At 29.2% G+C, this 20,889-nt stretch overlaps 1 protein-coding gene across 2 annotated transcripts in view; it reads left to right on the top strand.

Moving 5' to 3' along the window:
• The window catches only part of LOC132928470 (mucin-2), a 48,693-nt gene extending 30,217 nt beyond the window's left edge, over nucleotides 1–18,476 (top strand). For both annotated transcript variants that reach the window (XM_060993161.1, XM_060993162.1), the window contains exons 3-7: nucleotides 2,209–2,258; nucleotides 11,815–12,004; nucleotides 12,139–12,257; nucleotides 12,752–15,723; nucleotides 16,628–18,476. In XM_060993161.1, the coding sequence (XP_060849144.1) occupies nucleotides 2,209–2,258; nucleotides 11,815–12,004; nucleotides 12,139–12,257; nucleotides 12,752–15,723; nucleotides 16,628–17,033 (3,737 nt within the window). In that variant the 3' untranslated portion in view covers nucleotides 17,034–18,476. The remainder of the gene's footprint in view (nucleotides 1–2,208; nucleotides 2,259–11,814; nucleotides 12,005–12,138; nucleotides 12,258–12,751; nucleotides 15,724–16,627) is intronic.
• Nucleotides 18,477–20,889: the final 2,413 nt, after the last annotated feature.

The following is a 20,889-nucleotide window of genomic DNA, read 5'->3' as shown; positions in this document are numbered from 1 at the left end:
ATAAACGCCTCTATATATATATATTCAAAAGGTATACCGGAACGTGTTTCATAAAAACTGAGTATTTTGCCATTTGTGGGTTTAAAAAAAAATCAAATATTTTATATATAGGTATGTACACATGTGTATAATATCACAATATATGTCCCACTTTATAATAATGTTATGTATAATATGAAACGCAAGGAAAGGAACACGCCTCGTCTATTTAATTGTGCATTAATAGAATATTTGTACTGACGTACCCGCAATGTCTCCAAATACAAACGAAATAATATGTATTACAATATACAAGACGTTGTACCGGCTTGGCTTATTTGTATATATATATATATCAACATATGCGTTATATTAATTCGAGAATACGCGTGGTGGTGCATAATAGAATATACCAAAATATGAACCACGACATTTTAGTAATATCTATTTCGAATCTATATAATGATATTCTCGAAAAGAATGTTGTATTGTTGTGCAACAATATTACAAACTGATTTTTTTTTATTTAAATTTAAAAATCACACATATGCGCGCACAACGGTGAACACTGAACGACTGGACAGTGATTCAAAAATTAAAACCTTGTCCATTGTTATTTTATTTAAAAACAAATATTTGAGATGTAAATCACATAATATCATATACATAGGTGATAGGTATTAGATAATAGTGAGATAAGTCTACTAACTTAATTACTATATAAAGGAAGATGTAAGACTTGAAAACAAAATAATTGTTTACAATAAACCAACAGGAAACGCTATTTAAATGTACAACCTTGATAAGAATTCAATATTTGCTATTTATTACGATTCGTAAATGCCCCCCCCCCCCCCCAAAAAAAAAAAAAAATCATATCTTGTATAATATTATACTTTAATGTATTATATCGGTCAAAATAATTAATTACTCTAGCTGAAACTTATCATTATTACTAAACCTACAATCGTATATAATTATGATTTTTTTCATCGTACGGTTTAGTGATTTTGTTTATTTTGTCAGACGTCTTTTATTATCAGGAACAAATGAACAATAGTAATTTGTAAGTCAATTATTATATTGTATTATTCGAAGGATGTATAATATACTAAATAAATGGCTAAATACAACCTTAAGGGGTCGTTTTTAAAAAATAGTACTGTACAGCTTACGTAGGCACGTTAGTACGATTGTGGACCAAGCAAATACAAACGATAACATTTTGAATACGAATGTATTTTGCAATTTATTCTTGCTACTGCTGTACACTGTGGCATTGCATGTCTCTATCTATATATGCACAGGATAAAATGTTATATTATCGATCAATAGGTTTGTTTTTGTTTTCACAGACCCGTATATAGATTGAGATGTAATAATGGAAAAATGGTTAGGAAAATGGGTTTTAATTCATAGACATATAAAAAAGTATAAAACAGTATACTGAGTAGCAATATCGACGTTCCAACTTTCTTGGAAAAATGTTTGTTTTTCCGTATTAAGGTTTATATATTAATTTTCACATATTTTTTAAATCAAGTTTATTTTGGAATCAAATTCTACAAATATTTTAAACATGAGAAATTTATTCTCAAGAATATATAATTATAAAATAGTATAATAATATTATTCCTCGAAGTTCACTATATATGTAAATACGCGTTAACTATATTTGTTAAATATAATGTATAAAATAAGAAAAATTGAAAATCAAAATACTTATACTTTTATATATTTTAGTATTCATATTTTATTCTATTAATTCAATTTCACTTATTGGTTTTCGAAATGCTCTTACAAATAAAAAATCAAATTCATACAACACATATAATATCATTACCAACAGCCTATAGGTATGTCTATTGTTTGTTTTTATTATACATCACGTCATTCTTACCATATTGTGCTTATATTTCACTCAGAAGTTGAAGACCATTGTATAAACCAATATTGAAAAATATTATATTTGCAATAAAGTAATAACTCATGTGTACAATAATATGAGATATTATTTAATTTGTTTCTGAATATTAGGTGTCTTTAGGAAATCTTTATTGTAGAATCGATTGATAGTAAAAAAAAAAACACGTTATATTTATTATTTGTAGAGTATTTCTTATTTTATTAAAACAAACTATTACGAAAAAACATAATAGTTAAATATTTCGTTAAAAATAAGTTTGAAAATGAAGTGTAACCTTATATATTGTTTTGTTTTTGTTTCAGTTCTTGCAGTCTCCCGAATAACGGGATCTAGTTCAAAGACCGTCAACCAGGTAATTATATTGTTTATATTCGTTACATGCATTATTATTAAATACATATACCTACATATATCGACGTTTGAAGACATAAGTTTCAAATTGTTCATATGCATATGACCATATGCGTAAATATAATTATATAAACGTTATACCATTGGTTATCTATAGTATTATACATTATATATAAATATATAATCAATAGTTATACGCAGTTCAACATAAAATTATTTTGATTATATCATGCTGTTTTTTAAAATTTGATCAAGTACATCATAAGTTTGGCCATCACCAAAAATTATTTTACGGTTTCTTATTCTAGTACAATATAATATTATTTTATGATATTAACGAATATGATAATATCAACGATTATTTAATATTTTTATTTTTTCCGGAATCGCTGACATTCATCAGTTATCTGGACTCATCCAGGAATTCAATTTTAACATATAATTGTTTTGAATTTTTTGGGTTTGGTCCAAGGCTTTCTCCTGCTGGTTTCTGTATTAGGTATATTGTATGTTGAGCGTCAGAACGTACAATATGCATTCCGTTTCAGTTAAGTGTTCGATTGTACGTCTCGTATTATAGCATCATATATGATGCTCAAAGTTTTTCATATCGACCATTGTTGTTTTTTCTGTTAATACTCGAATTAATTTCATAGATTTCCAGTCACAAGATATTCTATAACAAAAGTTGAAATTATTGCCTTTTTTATTTTTGACGAATTCTATAAATTACCGTATACAAATTTAATAAGAATATTTTAGTAAAAAATCTATTTATGTATATAAAATTTATATATATATGTATCACGTACATAATCATGTCTTCTATAGTAAAAGATTATAAAAAAAATAAAATTAAAAATGACATGTATTATTTAAAGTGTCAACTGTCAAGCCAAAAAAAATTTGACAAAAAAAAATAGAATGTACCTTATATAGCAAACGATAAAAGTCTTATTAAGTATTTATTGTTGTATATATATACATTGTTAAAATATAATATATTAGGTATATACAGACATTTTTTCAGTTTTTTTTTTTATTAATTGGAATTAACTGGAATATATTTCGTACAGAAATTAAGTAAAAAAACAAAATAAATAAAAAGATTAATTGATTATTATAGTATAATAAATAATATAATATTGATCGTTCATAATTTTAATTGTACATTTATAGATAGAAATTTTGACCGCGAGTTCAATTTAAGATTGCCTATCATTGTTCTAAATTAATAATAATAGTAATAAAAACTTTCTAATAATAAAGTGTAAAATGTGGCCCAATCTAGTTTTAGCTTTAATCAATAGTACACCTTTGTTTAAATAATTCCATATTATTCTATATGTCAAAACAATTTTTTAGTGAATTGTTTGGCAAACATTCGAAGTTGCAATACGTTTGCGATATTATATAACATGTATATTACTTAAAAAATAAATAAATCATTATTCCATGATTCAAAAATTGCCAAATATTCTAAAATTTAACTTAAAAAACTGTTATTTTTCAGATTTATTCAAGCGACTATTTCCATAGAAATTGTTAACCATAGGCTGACTTAATTTATTATTTTAATAAATAAATAAATTAAAAATTTGAAATAGGCATAATGACCCAAACTAAATAATATCATGTGTCAAGTTGTATGAAATATAACATATGTATAGGTAGGTATATGCCACTATACCGGATACTTTATTTAGAAATAAATTTGCAGAAAACACATCTCTTTATTCTTTAATCTTTTAGTTAGGTACATTTTTAAACTGCAGTAACCTACTTATCTTAGACTACGATTATAAAGTTTACAATGTACCTACATCGCATTAACCTGCAGCAATACAACCACAACTCACATTCTCCAATTAGAATCTTGTATTATTTGATTACTCTTCATAAAATCGTATATTATTTAATGTTTCGATTAAGTATCATCTGAAAATGTACATTATAATAATACAATGGAAAAGTTACGTAAATTGTATTTATTTTATTCTGTTAAACATTAAAGGATTAAACATCATCATTATTTTTGTCTTATCGAGAAATAATATGTCGTATATGCGAATTACTAGGTACACTATAGAGTATAGATAGTTTAGCACCTTTTTTGAGATATTTTTTAGATAATTTTTTTTCTTAAACTATCGGTATTAATATCAGGGCCACGTTTAGAAATATGAAGGTCCTGGATCTTCAATGGAAAGCGAGAGCCTGTGTCTTCTAAAAGTAATTTCTCAGCGATTATTACCTATGATATAAAATTACCGTTGATAATTTTGTAGAAATAAATTTAAATGGTTTTTTTTTTAAGTAATTAATTAGAAAATTATAATTTAATGGCAATAAGTTTCAAATTTTTTTCAAAAATAAATTTTATGTGGTTTAGTTTAGGTATTAAATTTTTAAGATAGCCATTTTGTTGATCATATTTTTCAAGTACATGATACAATCAATCAATTGTAAGATTAAAGAAATCTAAAAAAACACTAGAACATACAGTTTCTATAATCATTATATGAGTATACAATGCATTATAATAATAATAGTTAAATTAGTGTATATGGAAGGTCATAAATAAATATTTAGTTTATAATATTATTAGGAAGGTTCATTATAATAATAAATACATAAATCTAAATTAAATAATATTATAACAAAGGAATAGTTTTTCAACGAGAAATGGGACCGATCAAATGAATACGAACGATTAATAATTTAATCATAATACACCTAATTAATTATTAAAATTATTCAGTATAGTATAGTTTTGATAAACAAAAGATTTTTATTATCTATTGTTTTGAAATAATTAAACATTTTTATGTTAAAAACAATAATAGTATTAATAAAGTAATAACAATTGAAATATACTGTTATTGTTGTAAATATGTAAAGCTTTCTCATAGACCATAGTTAAAACAATTTCTTCGTTGGATAAAAATGTAAAATATTACATTTATATTATATACCTTGTATAGTTGTGAATGTTGTGATATATTGATATAATTGTCAGCATTTTACTAAAGAGTTGAAAAAGTTTAAAATACTTCTAATTATAATAAAACAGCGAAAATGAATTTTGTAAACTATACATTTCGCTAAGGGACTTGCAGCCGCTGGAGGGCATGTGATCATTAAATGAAAAATAAACCTTATATTTTTATTCATTGAAATAACGGGTAAGAACTCGCGACCATATGCGTGCATAACGTTCGCCAGGTTATATATACATATATAGAATTTAGTAATAAAGGCTCACGTTTAGAACCGTTTTTACTTGTATCAATGATGAGTTAGACTTGACACCCATATGATGTACAGTAGAATAGCCAGTTACGTATTTCCCACCCCTTTTTTTATTCAATTTTCTCGACGAATCACCCTATATTATATTATTATGGTAACGGACGGACCAGCGAACTCTTTGACGTTACCTATAATTCTACAGTTATGTCACGCTACAATAATAAATAATAATGATAAAACAAAACGTGTACGACTATGTCTGCATGGCGCAGCACAACTAAACAATTATTGTTAACGACCGCGAAACGATATCGAAATCGTTGATTGTGCAGCAGCAGCAGGTTGGGCCTTCGCGTTAACTATATACACACACACACACATATATATATATGATATAGTATACATAAATATATTTTACAAGACACAAGTCTAAAGTATATTATTATTGTACAATTATCGTATATTTTGCCGGACGTCAAACGGGTGGGCATATAATAACGATGTTCACGCATTTCCGTTTAGAAACGGCGTAACCGAATACCGTTCCGTACCGAAAGTGTTGTGTGCACGTAGAGATACATACCCATATATCCGATGATTGCATTGCGTTCTATTGGCACCCGTAAACTATACAGGCAGGCCGCCCCGATGGACGCCGACACGTCCGGGTCCGCCGTGTTAACTACTCGGTCGGGGATTTTTTCCGTCGGCGCAGACGTGCGAACCGCCAGCGCTAGACAATATAATAATACCATTATCATTATCATTATTGTTATTATTATTATTATTATTATTACACAAGTCGGACGGGAATGGGTATATAAGATTATTACATATAGTCGCACGGCCGACGATCGCGGAACAATTTGCCGTTATGGGTGTCTATTATCGTCGTCTTGGACTCGACCTAACGCGCGAATATATTATACAAGTTTATGCGTTATTATAATACGCGTTATTGTGGCCCAAGTCGTAATATTGCCCAGTCGCGGTTGTTGTCGTTGCGCAATAACCCGCAGAAGGGTTTAGTGATTAAATATACTCGGTGCAGCAGGTACATTATGTAGGTACTACACGTTTATGGACCTAATCGAGTTTACCAAATATTATTGTTTATACCACATATCATTATACACTATACCACGTTTCTTCGGACACGGTAGAATTTTTTTTTATTATCTGGTTTTCAACAGGTAAATACTTAATAAGTTAATAGTATGACGATTAAACACACGCCGCTGTCTCGTATATGTATAATATGTCCATCACTGTTCGTGCACCCGACTTACGTGTACTTAACCCGTTGCATACGTGTCCAGGAACGACCGGCGCGGCTGCACATGACCATATAACTACACCGATAAAATTCCCGTAGTCATTATTTTTTACATAACTTAATATACAGTAGTGAACACTTGTTTTGATTTAGACGTACACTAATATATTGCGTGGAAGTGAAGTCAATATACACATAAAAAATTATTTTATCGCTCGTGTTTTGTATTTTCTGAGCGGTGAAATGACTATAGGTGCACAAATGCATTTTTAATCGGGTTGTTTCTCAAACAGTTTTATCACAAAACTTTAATATTTAAATAATAAGATTATTTATTAAGTAAAAAAAAAAAATGTTTTCATTAATTATTCGCTTACTGATAAAGTGATAAGAATTCGGCTGTATACGTATTAAAATATCATACGAGATTACTTTATACACGGATAATTACTATTAATTTTTATTTTATAACACAAATATTTTAGAGGAAATTCCCGATGGTATCAATCTTCTTCAAAGGTTACGTTAATTGGATCTTAAAACCGATTTGTGATTACCTACGTTGTGTACGAGTACCTATACTTGTAACCACAGTTTTGTGTGTATAAATATCAATTTATTTTTCTATAGCCTTTAAGAGAATATAAGGAGTATGGGAGTATGGCGCGGCTGCAGTCACTGGCTGAAGATATCGCCGCTCGTTGTTGCACGACTGCAGCATAGGTTGTGCTCTGTGTTTCTTTTTATTTTCGCCAAGTGTACCTATACAACGGGTGAAAACGCCGCCGCAACGTAGGTCGACGTATTGCACATTGCGTACAACGTACATGTAATACGGCCTATCATATTATACTACATTTATACGCCGTTGAGGATTTTACTTCCTGTTGACCTACCGCGCGAACCGTCGAGTTGATTTTCGGTCCCGATACGGCACGACACCGCGACGACGACGACCCGATGAGCCCTCGCACTCTACTCTCCCCCCCCCCACTCTTCACTCAACAATCGTCTCGTGTCGAAGTCTCGTCGTCGCGGCACATTATAATAATATTATGTAGGTACGGCACATCACATAATATGCGTATGCACACCTATATATACATCCGCAGATAGTTTTTTTTATCGTGGGGATCGTCCGTGTCCGGCGGGCAGCGTGCTGACGGAGAAAAAACGGCGTGTGTATTATTGTTGTACGGAAAATAATATCATAATATTATACATAAATATATACTGTTATAAAGATATTAGCTATTATATTATACGATACGCGCGCGTGTGTGTTTTCATTATTATTAATTTTTTACACAAAACCGCCGGCCGTGTCGCCATTAAGTACCCACAGCGCGAGCAAAGCGTTTTTCTGTACAATACTATTACATTATTATATGGTCATAATAATAACGGAGACACGCAGCTTTCTATGTACGCGATAGATTTGTTATTAATTTTATAATATATTGCTTCGTAAACAATACGTGTCGATGTGATGTGTATAGTCTGGTCCCCGACAGTGCTTGCTACGTAATAAACGCACATATTCAGCTAGGCCTTAAGCCAGAAGTTGAGAACACATAAACTGTAAGAGTAAAACAAGCAATTACTTATTGGTTATTTATACTTATAGATTAGCCTAAGGTATGCACCACACAGTGTGTAATATTATATTTTTGGCCCCAAAGGTGCCCCCTCCTCGGGTCCCGAGATTTTCTCTCCGTGTAATTTACATATCGCGAAGATTTGAACGGTTAACTGTCGAGTTTTCATTCTACCCTCGAATAAAATAGCAATACCTCCTCACCCGGGTGATGGGAAGTATCCCTCACATATTTTATCTACTATTATTAAATGACGACAAACCATTTCTGCTGAAACGATATCATAGGGTATTTGGATATCGTGATGATTTTTGGCGAAACGAAAAAAACGGTCTTATATATGTTGTTAATGTAATAATAACCGAATATCGGTACCGCATAAAATGTATTAATTTTTACTAAATAAATGTATTTACATCAGTACATCACTATAGATACTGGTAGGTATATACTGCATAATATATGATAATATGGATCTTTTTTTTTTTAAGTATGGCCAACATTCGTACTCACAAAAATAACTTCTCATCAAACTGTTACGACAGTATTATACAACATTATATAAATACTTGTTAAATTTCAACTACAATTTTCTAAAATATTTCATACGTCTAGGAGACATATAATAATGGAACACATTTCTTATTGTTTTAATATTAATCTGGGGTGGAATTAGTGTAAATAAAAAAGAAACGGCGGGTAGATACAATGGTGAATGAAAATAATTTTAGTTTGATTTCACAACTCGTTAACTAATTTTCTTGCATGGAACTTTATTTAATTTAATTTCTATAGTAACTATAGTAAGGCAGACAAATATACGTATCATTTTATATAAAAAAAAATACGAAATAATTCTATCTAGAACTGTCTTAAATTTTATTTATTAAAATGGCCTTATCTAAGCCCGCGATTAATATTGGATAAGAAACATTGCGCGGTTTACTACGCATATAATGAACACGATAATACAAACTCATAATATGTATTTAGTTTATACCTCGTGACTTAACTTATTACGATTAATCGATCAATCTTTAAAATAAACTTTTTTAAATTTTTTATAATACATAAAAAACCATTACATAATATATTTACATAGGTATCTTTAATAACACATAATTTCCTGGGAAGTAGGTACATACAAATTACAATGTTATATAGTGTGAAATAAAAAACAATGAATAATGTTTCTTCTTGTGAATATATAAATAAATATATTTTTTCGGGCTTATTAGATATATACTTAATAAATATATTTTTTATGAATATAATTTATATAAATGATTTAAGAAATCTTTTTTTGATTTAAAAAAATGATTAAAAAAATCAGTTTGGTGAAATCTGGGTGAGTTTTCTATAGCATTGGCTATTAAATAATAATATAAAACTACGTAAGTACCTAATTGCGTCGTTTTAAATAAAAAGTGAGATACAATGGCTTGCGGCCTGACTATTAAAATTAGCCTTACAAGTAGAGCTATATTTTAATGTAAAAAAAAAATTAGAATATAAACTTATTTATGCACGCAAAATTTAAAAAATAGGCATAAAAATAACATGCATAAAAAATGTTGAATATAATAACTAATAAAACTTGTAAATTGGTATAACAATTTTAATGAAGTAAAAATTGTAACTGTAAGGTACATTTAATTTTCTTTTTACTAATTTATTACAAAATAATTAAGATTGGGTTAATAGCAGATTATAAATTTAGTATCATATAAAATATATTCAGAAATGTAATATAATATTAAGTCTTAAGTATTCGCGTTTCATCTGTAATTTGAAATTGTATGTTTATTTATTAAATTGTGATTATCTATTACCAATATATATAAAGACTGATGAAGAATAATTGCTTTGATATAAAAAGATTAAATTGGTGTGGAGTGTGAAATACTGATATATATATATAAGTAGAATTTGTATTGTGGACCTGTATTATTAGTTTACCATCCTTAGTAATAGGCAATATTGTAATAATAGATATTACATTTTAACATTCTCAAAATATTCATGATATTTTTTTCTGTAGTAGCTACCTAGTACTTATATATTTTCATCTTTACAAATATTAATATAATAAGATAATTTTATATTTTATTAGGTAGCATAATAAAATAAGTATTTATTGGAATTTCTCTTTAAAAGTATATTATAGCGGAGTCTCAAAGAACATTATTGAAAACATTAATAAAATGAATTTTGAATCAACAAAATAATAAAACACTTTGTAGTAAAACCAATATCTCCACTATTGGAATCTATTGAATGTTGTAGCATATTATAATGTGTTCAGTGTTCACTCTATCAAAAAAATTTAAATCATCATTTGAATAAACAGAGAAAATTATATTACGTCGCATAAGAACTTTAATAAAATATAAGTAAAATTATTAATATAGGTACATTATCATAATTTTTAATTAGTGGAATAGGGATTGTGTATAACGATGACGAGTCGGCCTTAGCTTATTTATATTTTATACCACGTGTATCATCGAATACGTCAAATAATATAATATAGCACGTCAAAAAGTTTTTAATTACCCATTAAAGGAGGTATTTAATTTATGAACAATAATAAAAACTATTATGATAACACTTTGATATAGTATTTACAATTTGATTAATTGATTATTAATGTAAAATGTTCCTGTTTTCACGTCCCACGCTACTTATAAGTCATATATTATTATGATATAATAATATATACTAGACGAAATCGGAATGCATCAATGTCCGAAAGTTTTACTAGATGTATTACATAAGATTATTCCGGTCAACTATGTGACCTGAGTAAATACTTATGAAAGAAATAACTTACTTACTCGTGAAGTAAACATTTAAAGAATACAATAAGACACAAGAAATACATTTTAATTTATATTTATAAAATTATACGGTTGTACAGTTTAACAAGTATGTCTACAGTGTTAAACTGCGTGCTCCTTCACATAATAATATTGTGTTAGTTGTTATTATTGACTCCGAGGACAACCCCGAGTGACTCACTCTCACACCAATAACGTATATTCCACAGTATAGTCGGAGCTAAGTAAAAGTCTACACCGGATAATAAATATAGCACTACGAGTAGCATCGACATTCGTGCGAGGTCTCTTCATGCTATTTTTTTTTTTATTATTATTATTATTATTTAACAAACTCGGTTCCCATCGAAGTTTTTACCTTCTCCCGGACGATCTGAAGAAATATCGGTTTGTCGTGACCGAGTAACCACCTCGCGGCACGAAACCATCCCAAAACAGTGCAATGTCGGTTTAAGTTCGATGGCTCCCCTCCCACGCCCCCGCCCGCTATACCAACCAATTATATCGGTTTTTTATCATTATGTGTACATATATCGTAATAAATGACATGTTTCAATCGAAATATATAACGTGAACGATAAATTGTTATAGGTCAAATTACCGATACCAACCAAAGAGAGTCTACCGCAGGTGGCCGAAGCGTTAAATGCAGCTACATACTTGGTAGACAGCGATGGACTGGAGAAGAACTTTGAAGGACAGCGAGATAATTACAAGAGATCACCCAGGAAATTGGGAACTGATGATTTGGACAAGAACTCGGAACAACAAGAGTATCAAGGTGTTTTATTATTATTATTATTTCTGTCCATATCGTGAGTGTCGAAAAGAACTTCTCGTAATTACTAATAACGTTCAAGTGTTCCACATTGGTACTTAGTAGTTTTAAATAATAATGTCCTGTATTTTTTGTAGGAGTAATGGGACGACCTGGTATTGACTTTCCGATATTGCCATCTATACCTCAAACCGATTTCAGCTGTAGGAAGGTGAAGAAACCTGGTTACTACGCTGATCCTGAAACTGACTGTCAAGTAAATATCATTTTTATACACATAAGATATATTTTTTTAAATTCAAATACTGAAATATTTTATTTTTGAATATATTTAGTTGACGTAAACCTGACAATTAATAATAAGTAAATAATTATAGTTAATTATAGAAATTAATACAATTATGTAATATAGTATCGATAAAAATAGTAATGAGATATTTACAAACTAAAATTAGTTATTTTGTCAGGTTTAATATAAATAATTAGTATTAACTAATTTATTTATGAATCAAATGCATTTTATTGAAAATTACTGGGTTTTAATTTTGGTAAAAATGTCTTTAATACATTTTAATTTTTCGAAAATAATATCTATACGTTAAAATATAAATACTTATTACTTAGTATTATCATACTATAAATAAAAATTAATAGGAATTATCATTATAAATTATACGATTAAGTACATATTGTGACCATGGTTTGTCTTTAATTAAATTCTAAATTAAATAATGAAAACAATTTTTACAGGTGTTCCACATTTGTGATAATGGAAGGAAAGTATCATTTTTGTGTCCAAACGGTACAGTTTTTCGTCAATCACATTTAATTTGTGACTGGTGGTTCCGAGTGGACTGTGAAAGGTCAATCGAATTGTACGAAGAAAGTGCAGAACAGCTTGCAATTGACCAGCGGGTTGTTAAAGAGCGTGCTGAAACATTGGCCAAAGCTATGTTAAAAGTACAAACAACACCGAAAAAAAGTGATACTGATCGCTTTGTAACAGAACGTTCGTTTGGTCCGAGTACAACTATTTTCAATTCCGAAAGCCGACTACCTGACCGTGCCAGGTACTTTAGTGGCTATTCAGGAGACGAAAATCAAGTTCCCGCTGAAACGGCTTCATTCGTTGGAAAACAGATACAAAATAATTTCAATAATTACTATCCACAGTCAAAAACACCTGTACAAAGCTGGAACCAAGGTAATTATCAAATACAATCTTCGACAACAGCACAGCCAACTTGGAATGGTAACTATCAAAGTGGTTCTTATCAAGCGCAGTCTACAATAACTCCACAGTCCACCTGGAATCAAGCTGCTAATAACAACTATCAAGGTGGTTCTTATCAAGCACAGTCTACAATAACTCCACAGCCCACCTGGAATCAGGCTGCTAACAACAACTACCAAGGTGGTTCTTATCAAGCACAGTCTACAATAACTCCACAGCCCACCTGGAATCAGGCTGCTAACAACAACTACCAAGGTGGTTCTTATCAAGCACAGTCTACAATAACTCCACAACCCACCTGGAATCAGGCTGATAATAATAATTATCAAAGTAATTCTTATCAGTCGCCACCTGTAACGACTGCACAACCACCTATTGTTCAAGGAAACAATGACTTCCAATCTAGTTACCAACCACAGTTCACCACAAGTGCTCAATCGATTCAAGGTTCTACTAGTTCACAAGTAGTTTACCAACCACAACCAACTACTGTTGTGTCTCAGACTAACTGGAACCAAAAGAACAACAATTATCAAACAGGAAATTATCAAACACTGCCCACTACAGCAGCACCACAAATAAACTGGAATAATCATGGTAATAATGGTCTTAAAACTGATAATCATCAGTCTTTTACACCCTCAACAACACAACCAAATTGGAGCCAAAGTAGTAATAGTAATTATCAAACACCATTCACAACAGTAGCTGCTCAAACTAATTGGAATAATCAAGGTTCCAATAATTTCCAAACTGAAAATTATCAAACAACACCATCAACGACACCGACACCAGTGAACTGGAATAATCACGGTTCCGATCACCAAGGAACTGTAAATTCTCAAAAGCAAGTAACGACTACTGTATCACAAATAAATTGGAATGGTGCTATTAATAATCTTCAATCAAATAATTACAATGCACAACCAACAACAACGATGCAACCAGATTTGAACCAAGAATTTGATACTATCCAGCCCAATCTATTCGAATCTCAAGAACCTACTACTATTTTCCCAGCCGATAACGAACAAACTATCCCAGCCAAAGAAAGTCAAGTACCCGCGGAATCCGCTTCATTTGTAGATCACCAAAACTCGCCTCGTTTTAATTTTCAACCAGAAAATTATTACACACAAGCTCCTCAGACAAATTTACCGCCTACAACGTATCCGGTAACAAATTCTTATACAAACGATTATTCACCAAGCGGAGCTTTCTCATTTGTTGAATATCAAAGATCACCCGAAACTTCTGTTGTTAGAGATAGCTCAACTCAATCATCTCCAGCAATGACTACAGTATTGGACTATAATTCTGTTGATAATTCCACATTACCACCGTCTGGAGAAACATTAATACCGAATATGATTAACTCATTACAAACACTGACAGATAATAATCTACTTTTTGACTTGGATGGACAAAACAATTATCCTTCGCAAACAAACACCGACGATGATCTGAATTCCATCGCATTGTATTTTACTAACGCAAAAAATCCACAAATGACCACTGTTGCTAGTGACTTGCAATTTGGCCGTTTCGACCAATCGTCTAAAACATTCACCGATGGGTTAAGTTCAACTGGTATTAATTCTGTGGATACTACTACACAGGTTGATAGTTTACATATACCTGCGGTTTTGACACAAAATACAAAGGAGGCGTATAATAAGCTTTTCAGAAATGATACCGCTAAAGAATCAATGATCGCTGCAAAGTTCGCAGATACTAGTAAGACTGTAACAAATCCTACAAATTCAGTAAACCTAGGATTTGCTCAGGGATTAAATGTAAACCGCTCGTCCGCAGAATTGAGAGAACTGGCTGCAGTATTTACGCGTGCTTTGACCGCATATTTGGATGACCCAGAAAATTTCCGTAAAATACTAGCCGAGGTAAGACCGACAGAACCATCCAGTGTCAAGACTAGTGCTACCGAAGAACAAGAAGTATTAGATTTTTCTGACGATTCAAAGCGAAACAAAGGGAAACCCACAGAACCGAGTACGTCAAACCCAAATCTAGCAGCTGAAATAAACGGTATGACACAAAGTATCAATGCAGACTTGTCCACCACTGTTCCACAATATACCTTATCACCACTAATAGAAATCACATCGAAGTATACTGAAACACCAAAAGCTGGACTACAAGAATATGCACCACCTGAAGATAGCGAACAACTACAGTTGGCCGGAAGCCATTCATTTTATTCAAGTAGAGATAATAGCATTCCAACTGCAAAACCTTTAAAACCAGCTACCTCCACGTTAGCATGGACAGTTTCTCCTTTAATAGACACCGAACAGGACATAAAAGCTACTACTCTATCGCCAGTTTACTTCACTACCACCTCAGAAGACTTAGAAACTACTGAAATCGTACAGAGGGCAAAAGAAATGTTCAGTCACTTGAACGCATCCGAAGCCGGAGTGTTGATGAATGTTATGAAAACTGCTCAAGTCAATGATACAGTTAAAAGGTATTACTAACTCTTAAAATTACTGTATTAATAATAACACTGGTTGTCTACGTTTCATTCAATAAAACTATAATTCTCAAATTTAAATATAAAGTTTGAAATTATGCATTTTGTATATAGTTATAATACGTTTTGAACTAATTATAATTAAAAATAAACTTAATAATTTAATTAAAAATAATATATTTAACACAATAAGCATACGTAAGATGTCACTTTAACGAAATGCTCGCAGAATAATATTTTTAAGTTAAAAATAAAATCAAGCATATATATATATATTTATATAAAATGTAGATCTCATTTAGTTTTAATATATTAAAATAAAAGTTTATAAAACATATTTTATGATAATTCTGTGATAATTATTTTATATAATAACATAACTTATTAATGATAGCAATTGTTTGGAAACAATGGGAAAATAATGATTATCTGAATAAAATATTCAAGTGGGTACTAGGCACCTATAGTATTGTATAATAGAATATAGAATTAGAATTCCTATGTGTGTATATTGTATAATATTATACAGTATAGTACATAATATATAATTCATTTTTAGTAAATCGATAAATAATTATTATAACCAAAATGTAATAACTTCAACTTGTAGGATACCTCACTTATAATATATACATAAATTTAAACAACTATTTTGTAAATATAACATTTTTTATAATATATTGTTTTATATTATTATATTTCTAAACCAAATAATAATTGTATATATATATTTTAAAATATATTATACAAAATAATAATTTTGAAATTATTTTATTGTGTCTTTTATATGTGGCCATTTTCACATTCATTTTATAAATTAATTTTTGTATAAAGTTAGTAGACTATAAAAAAAAACTATTATTATATATATTATTTAAACGATTATTTTTCTTTATAGGTTGATTTTACTGTTGGTCAATGACTCGAACAAAGAAAATAGCCCAGAACAGACTAGACACAATTTAATCGAAGCATTACTGGACAATAGGAGTACTGAACAAGCGTACGACGTATCGTCGACTTCACCGATACCGACTTTCTTACCGTCGTCCCCGTCTGAAATTCCATTCGGCCAGAGAATACAGGAAGACGGTTCGCCGGTACAGGACGGACAATATAAGAGAAAAGGAACAAGGAGAAGAGTCGTGCACAGGAGTAGGTCGGTCCCTATTTCCACTACTCCAATGACCTCGAATGCTTGGCAGGGAGCTAACGACGTGGGTCCGGGACTGAGTGATGATTCCGACGCCCGAGCAGTTGAACTCCTCAAGTCCCTGTACTCGATCGCATCCAAATGGTCGTAGTTGGACGTTTATCCGTCGACGGTATTTCCATTCTGCCTGTGTCATAACCGTGTGCAAATCAAATTATTTACGAATTGTCTTTATAATTTTAATATAAGTGTATTATTATAATTCGCAATCGGTTCGGGAAAAAATAACGATCAAAGTCGATAAATCGTAAATATCGGACAAAACAATTACATTATACAATAATTCATACACAAATAATGCATCACGATTCTATTCCAAAATCAGATTATCCTTTATAATATATTATGCGAAATGCTCAATTTAAATCATTGCCGACTAGCTATAAATTATTTAATAATTCAAAAATTAAAACTAAATTTTGACCAAAAAATTAGTCGAAGATAGATAAACACTTTGATTTCCATCTCTGAAGATATTGTTTAGACAGATCACGACCCCGAGGAGGTTAATCGACTATATATTTTTGTCATGATAATTATTGTCATCGTAATTTAGTTCAATGATACAATTCTAATAATATATTTCTAAAATTTCAGTATAATTTTATCCAATATATAGATATTGCACAACCAAAATCAGAACGCATAATTATTAATATATATCTTATACCGCCCCGATGTAAAATAATATATTTTTGTATTTTTCAATATTTAACATTTTTGATTGACAATATAGTCATCTATCTTTCGTAACGGTCGCTGTACTTAGGTATAATATCATGTATATTTAGCGTTTAGAATTAAGTTGCCATCGCCTAGTACAGAATATTATTAATTGTAAATGTCTCGACAATATACGCATAATGTAAATTGACTCTAGTCCTCGGTGAATTGGCGTATTACTGTTTTAGGCTTTCCTAAGACTTGTATTCGTGTTGTATACATAAATATTATTGTATAATTTGCTCATATATCAAAAGTAGATTTCTGTTAAGATTCAATTGTAATTTTAATTGTCTATTGCATATAAATATACAATGTACGTATAGATGTATGTCGTGTATTTTTGGTATTTAAACTTAAAAGTTAAAATGTATTTCTCTATTTATCTTTTGCACGTTATTTCGTTTTACATTAAGTTTAAATCTTATTTTGTATAATTATTATAAGTACTTACTTCTTATCTTCTTTCACGTTTTAACACGAATCGATTGTCAATCTATAATTTTCACCGTCTATTGATGGAATGAATATTATAGGTAATTATTTTAATCTATGTGTTAAAAACTGCTTACATTTTTCATTTATTCATAAGCTATGTAAATGCGTGTGTACGTGTGAAATATACGTTACACGCATATTATAATTAACTATTGTAGTTCGTATGAATTGAATAATGATAATTTTATAATATTTTTAATTTACTCACACTACGAGTCAAGTTACATTACATGCCATGTAATAATGTTATCACATTATATGTATTATGTAAATTGCATAATATTGTAAATAAAATATAAAAATCTTGTGTATATTTAGAAAAAAATGATTGTCATACAGCATAAATTGGTAACCTATCCTCAAATGCACATTTAATGAATAAAATAATCTTCATGGTGAAAAATTACATTTAAAAAGTCGGGCAAGTATAAACCGCTCTACTGTACAGTTGTAGGTATAAATATAGTCATTGTGATATATAAGTTTTTATTATTTTTTTGCATTACTATCAATACTTGCTAGCATAAAACAAAAATAGTAATTTTTATACTAAAAATACAATAAAATATTTCAACGAATAACCATAGCAACTTGAAATGATGCTAATTATTTATATTATCATTTTCTATACACAAGTAGTATTATTTTCAAAATATTATCTATTTTTGAATTCATTAAAGACAATTGACATTTTTGTTTTTTTTTTAATGTGTAAAAATTATAAAAAATTTAATCCGAGATTTCCAAAGTTGTTTATTTATCAATTAAATATTTATAATTCAGATTTGGATAAAATCGCTTATTTTAACGATGAATAAAAATGCTAATTATTATTCAAATAACATTAATCGTTATAGTGACTTAAAACTTTTACATATTTCATACATTTTAAAATATGCAATGATATTTTCAAAATATATTGATTCATTTTAAGCTATTGCCTATTTATACCATGAATCTATTCTCATCTTTTTGACTCAAAAATAAAATATAACAATAATATAATTATTATATAATATAAATATATACGTAATATTATAGCAATATAATAAATGCAATATAGTTGATGAAATAAAAAAAAAATATAAATAAATAAATATAAATCAACCTAACTACCATTAATAATAAGATAAATTACTTTAATAGAAATATCGAGAAATATATATACCTAACGATATAGGCTAATAGAATCGTTTTTCGTATACAATAATAATATGCAATGATTTCAAATTCAACACATCCATCACAGCAACCATCTTGACACCTATTGTACAACAGAGCGATACCCACTTGTCTACTTTTTAAATATTTTATTTATAATACTATTATTAACTAATATAAGTCATATTACTAACGTACTGATTGTATCATAAAATGCGAATGAATAGATTCTTGTTGTAAACATAGCTTAAAATCAATCTAAATATGTAGAAAAATATTCAATTTGATTCCAAAGAAAATATAGTTTAGGTTAAAGCAGGTATATTCGAAGTTTCTGCGATTAATATTTATAAAATATCAAAAAAAAACAAATGTTTAAAGATAAATCGTTATACGTTTACAATGTCGTCAAAATTTGAACTTCAATTGCATGCAAACAAAAACGACTTCATAGTAAACACTGAACTTTTGTTTTTTAAATTCCAGTTGAAAAATCAACTTTTATTTTGTACATTATATGTATTGTTAATTAAAATCATATGATCATATAATATAGTCAGAGACAAGAGTTATCTTTTTAATTATATTCCAAACTTCTTGTTGTTCCGTCAACATTGTAATGTATTTAAATAGAGAAAAAATGTATGCATGTATGTACATTGTATGTGATAGATGCAGTTATGTTTTGGTAAATTATTTTTGTAAAGGATTGAATATAATATATTGTCAAACAATTAACAAATAAATTATTTTAGAGCCTGTTTAAACTGTTTTTAAACCATTGGCGAGACATTTCGTCTATAAATTTCAAAATGTTGACTGTAATTTGTATTACCAGTGTTCAAATTGTTAACTCAAAGTTCGTGTTTTTTCATGATATAGCAGAGTGGACACTTTAGAAGTTATCTGGTTTTGTTGTTACGCTGTTTTTCTAGTTGTTTGTTCTGGAATGTGTGATCACCCAAGAATAAAATTGGTACGGCACATTAGTTTTGTATGCATCTTACTATTCCTAAAACTGATTATTTAATAGTATTTCATCATTTTGTTTGTCATTATTTTTTTCTTCTAATATGACATAAACTATAATTATTTTAATTGTTTAATTTTTAAAACGCATCTCTGTTTTTCTTACCAAAATTTTTGTAATTGATCTTAAATAAATACATCAATAACTTTGCCAATAATACATATTTTTAAAATAAATAACATGATTAAATTATATAATCAAGATTTTTTGACAAATAAATTTAAATTTGTAATATTTTAGTGTTTGAGACCTAAAGCTTGACTAATTTATTCAGAAATGAATAATTTATTGTGGTAAATTTCGAAGTTTTGACTTTCTGTGAATATGTATTTTTATCAAAAGGTTCACCATACATGCACATGTGCCAAACACATGTTTGAGGTTCTGTAGTCATAAATTTTAATTTTTAATTTAGTTTTTATACATTTTATATTGAGACTTTATTTTATCTGAGTATGTATTTAGTTTTTAAACTTAATTGTTATTAATTTATAGAATTTTTACCATTTTGAATAGACTACAGTCTACGTTTCCA

Source organism: Rhopalosiphum padi, chromosome 4, assembly GCF_020882245.1.
Source record: "Rhopalosiphum padi isolate XX-2018 chromosome 4, ASM2088224v1, whole genome shotgun sequence".
Classification (NCBI taxonomy): domain Eukaryota; kingdom Metazoa; phylum Arthropoda; class Insecta; order Hemiptera; family Aphididae; genus Rhopalosiphum; species Rhopalosiphum padi.
Note: the sequence above shows the minus strand (reverse complement) of the source record. Positions and strands in the feature narration are given on the sequence as shown.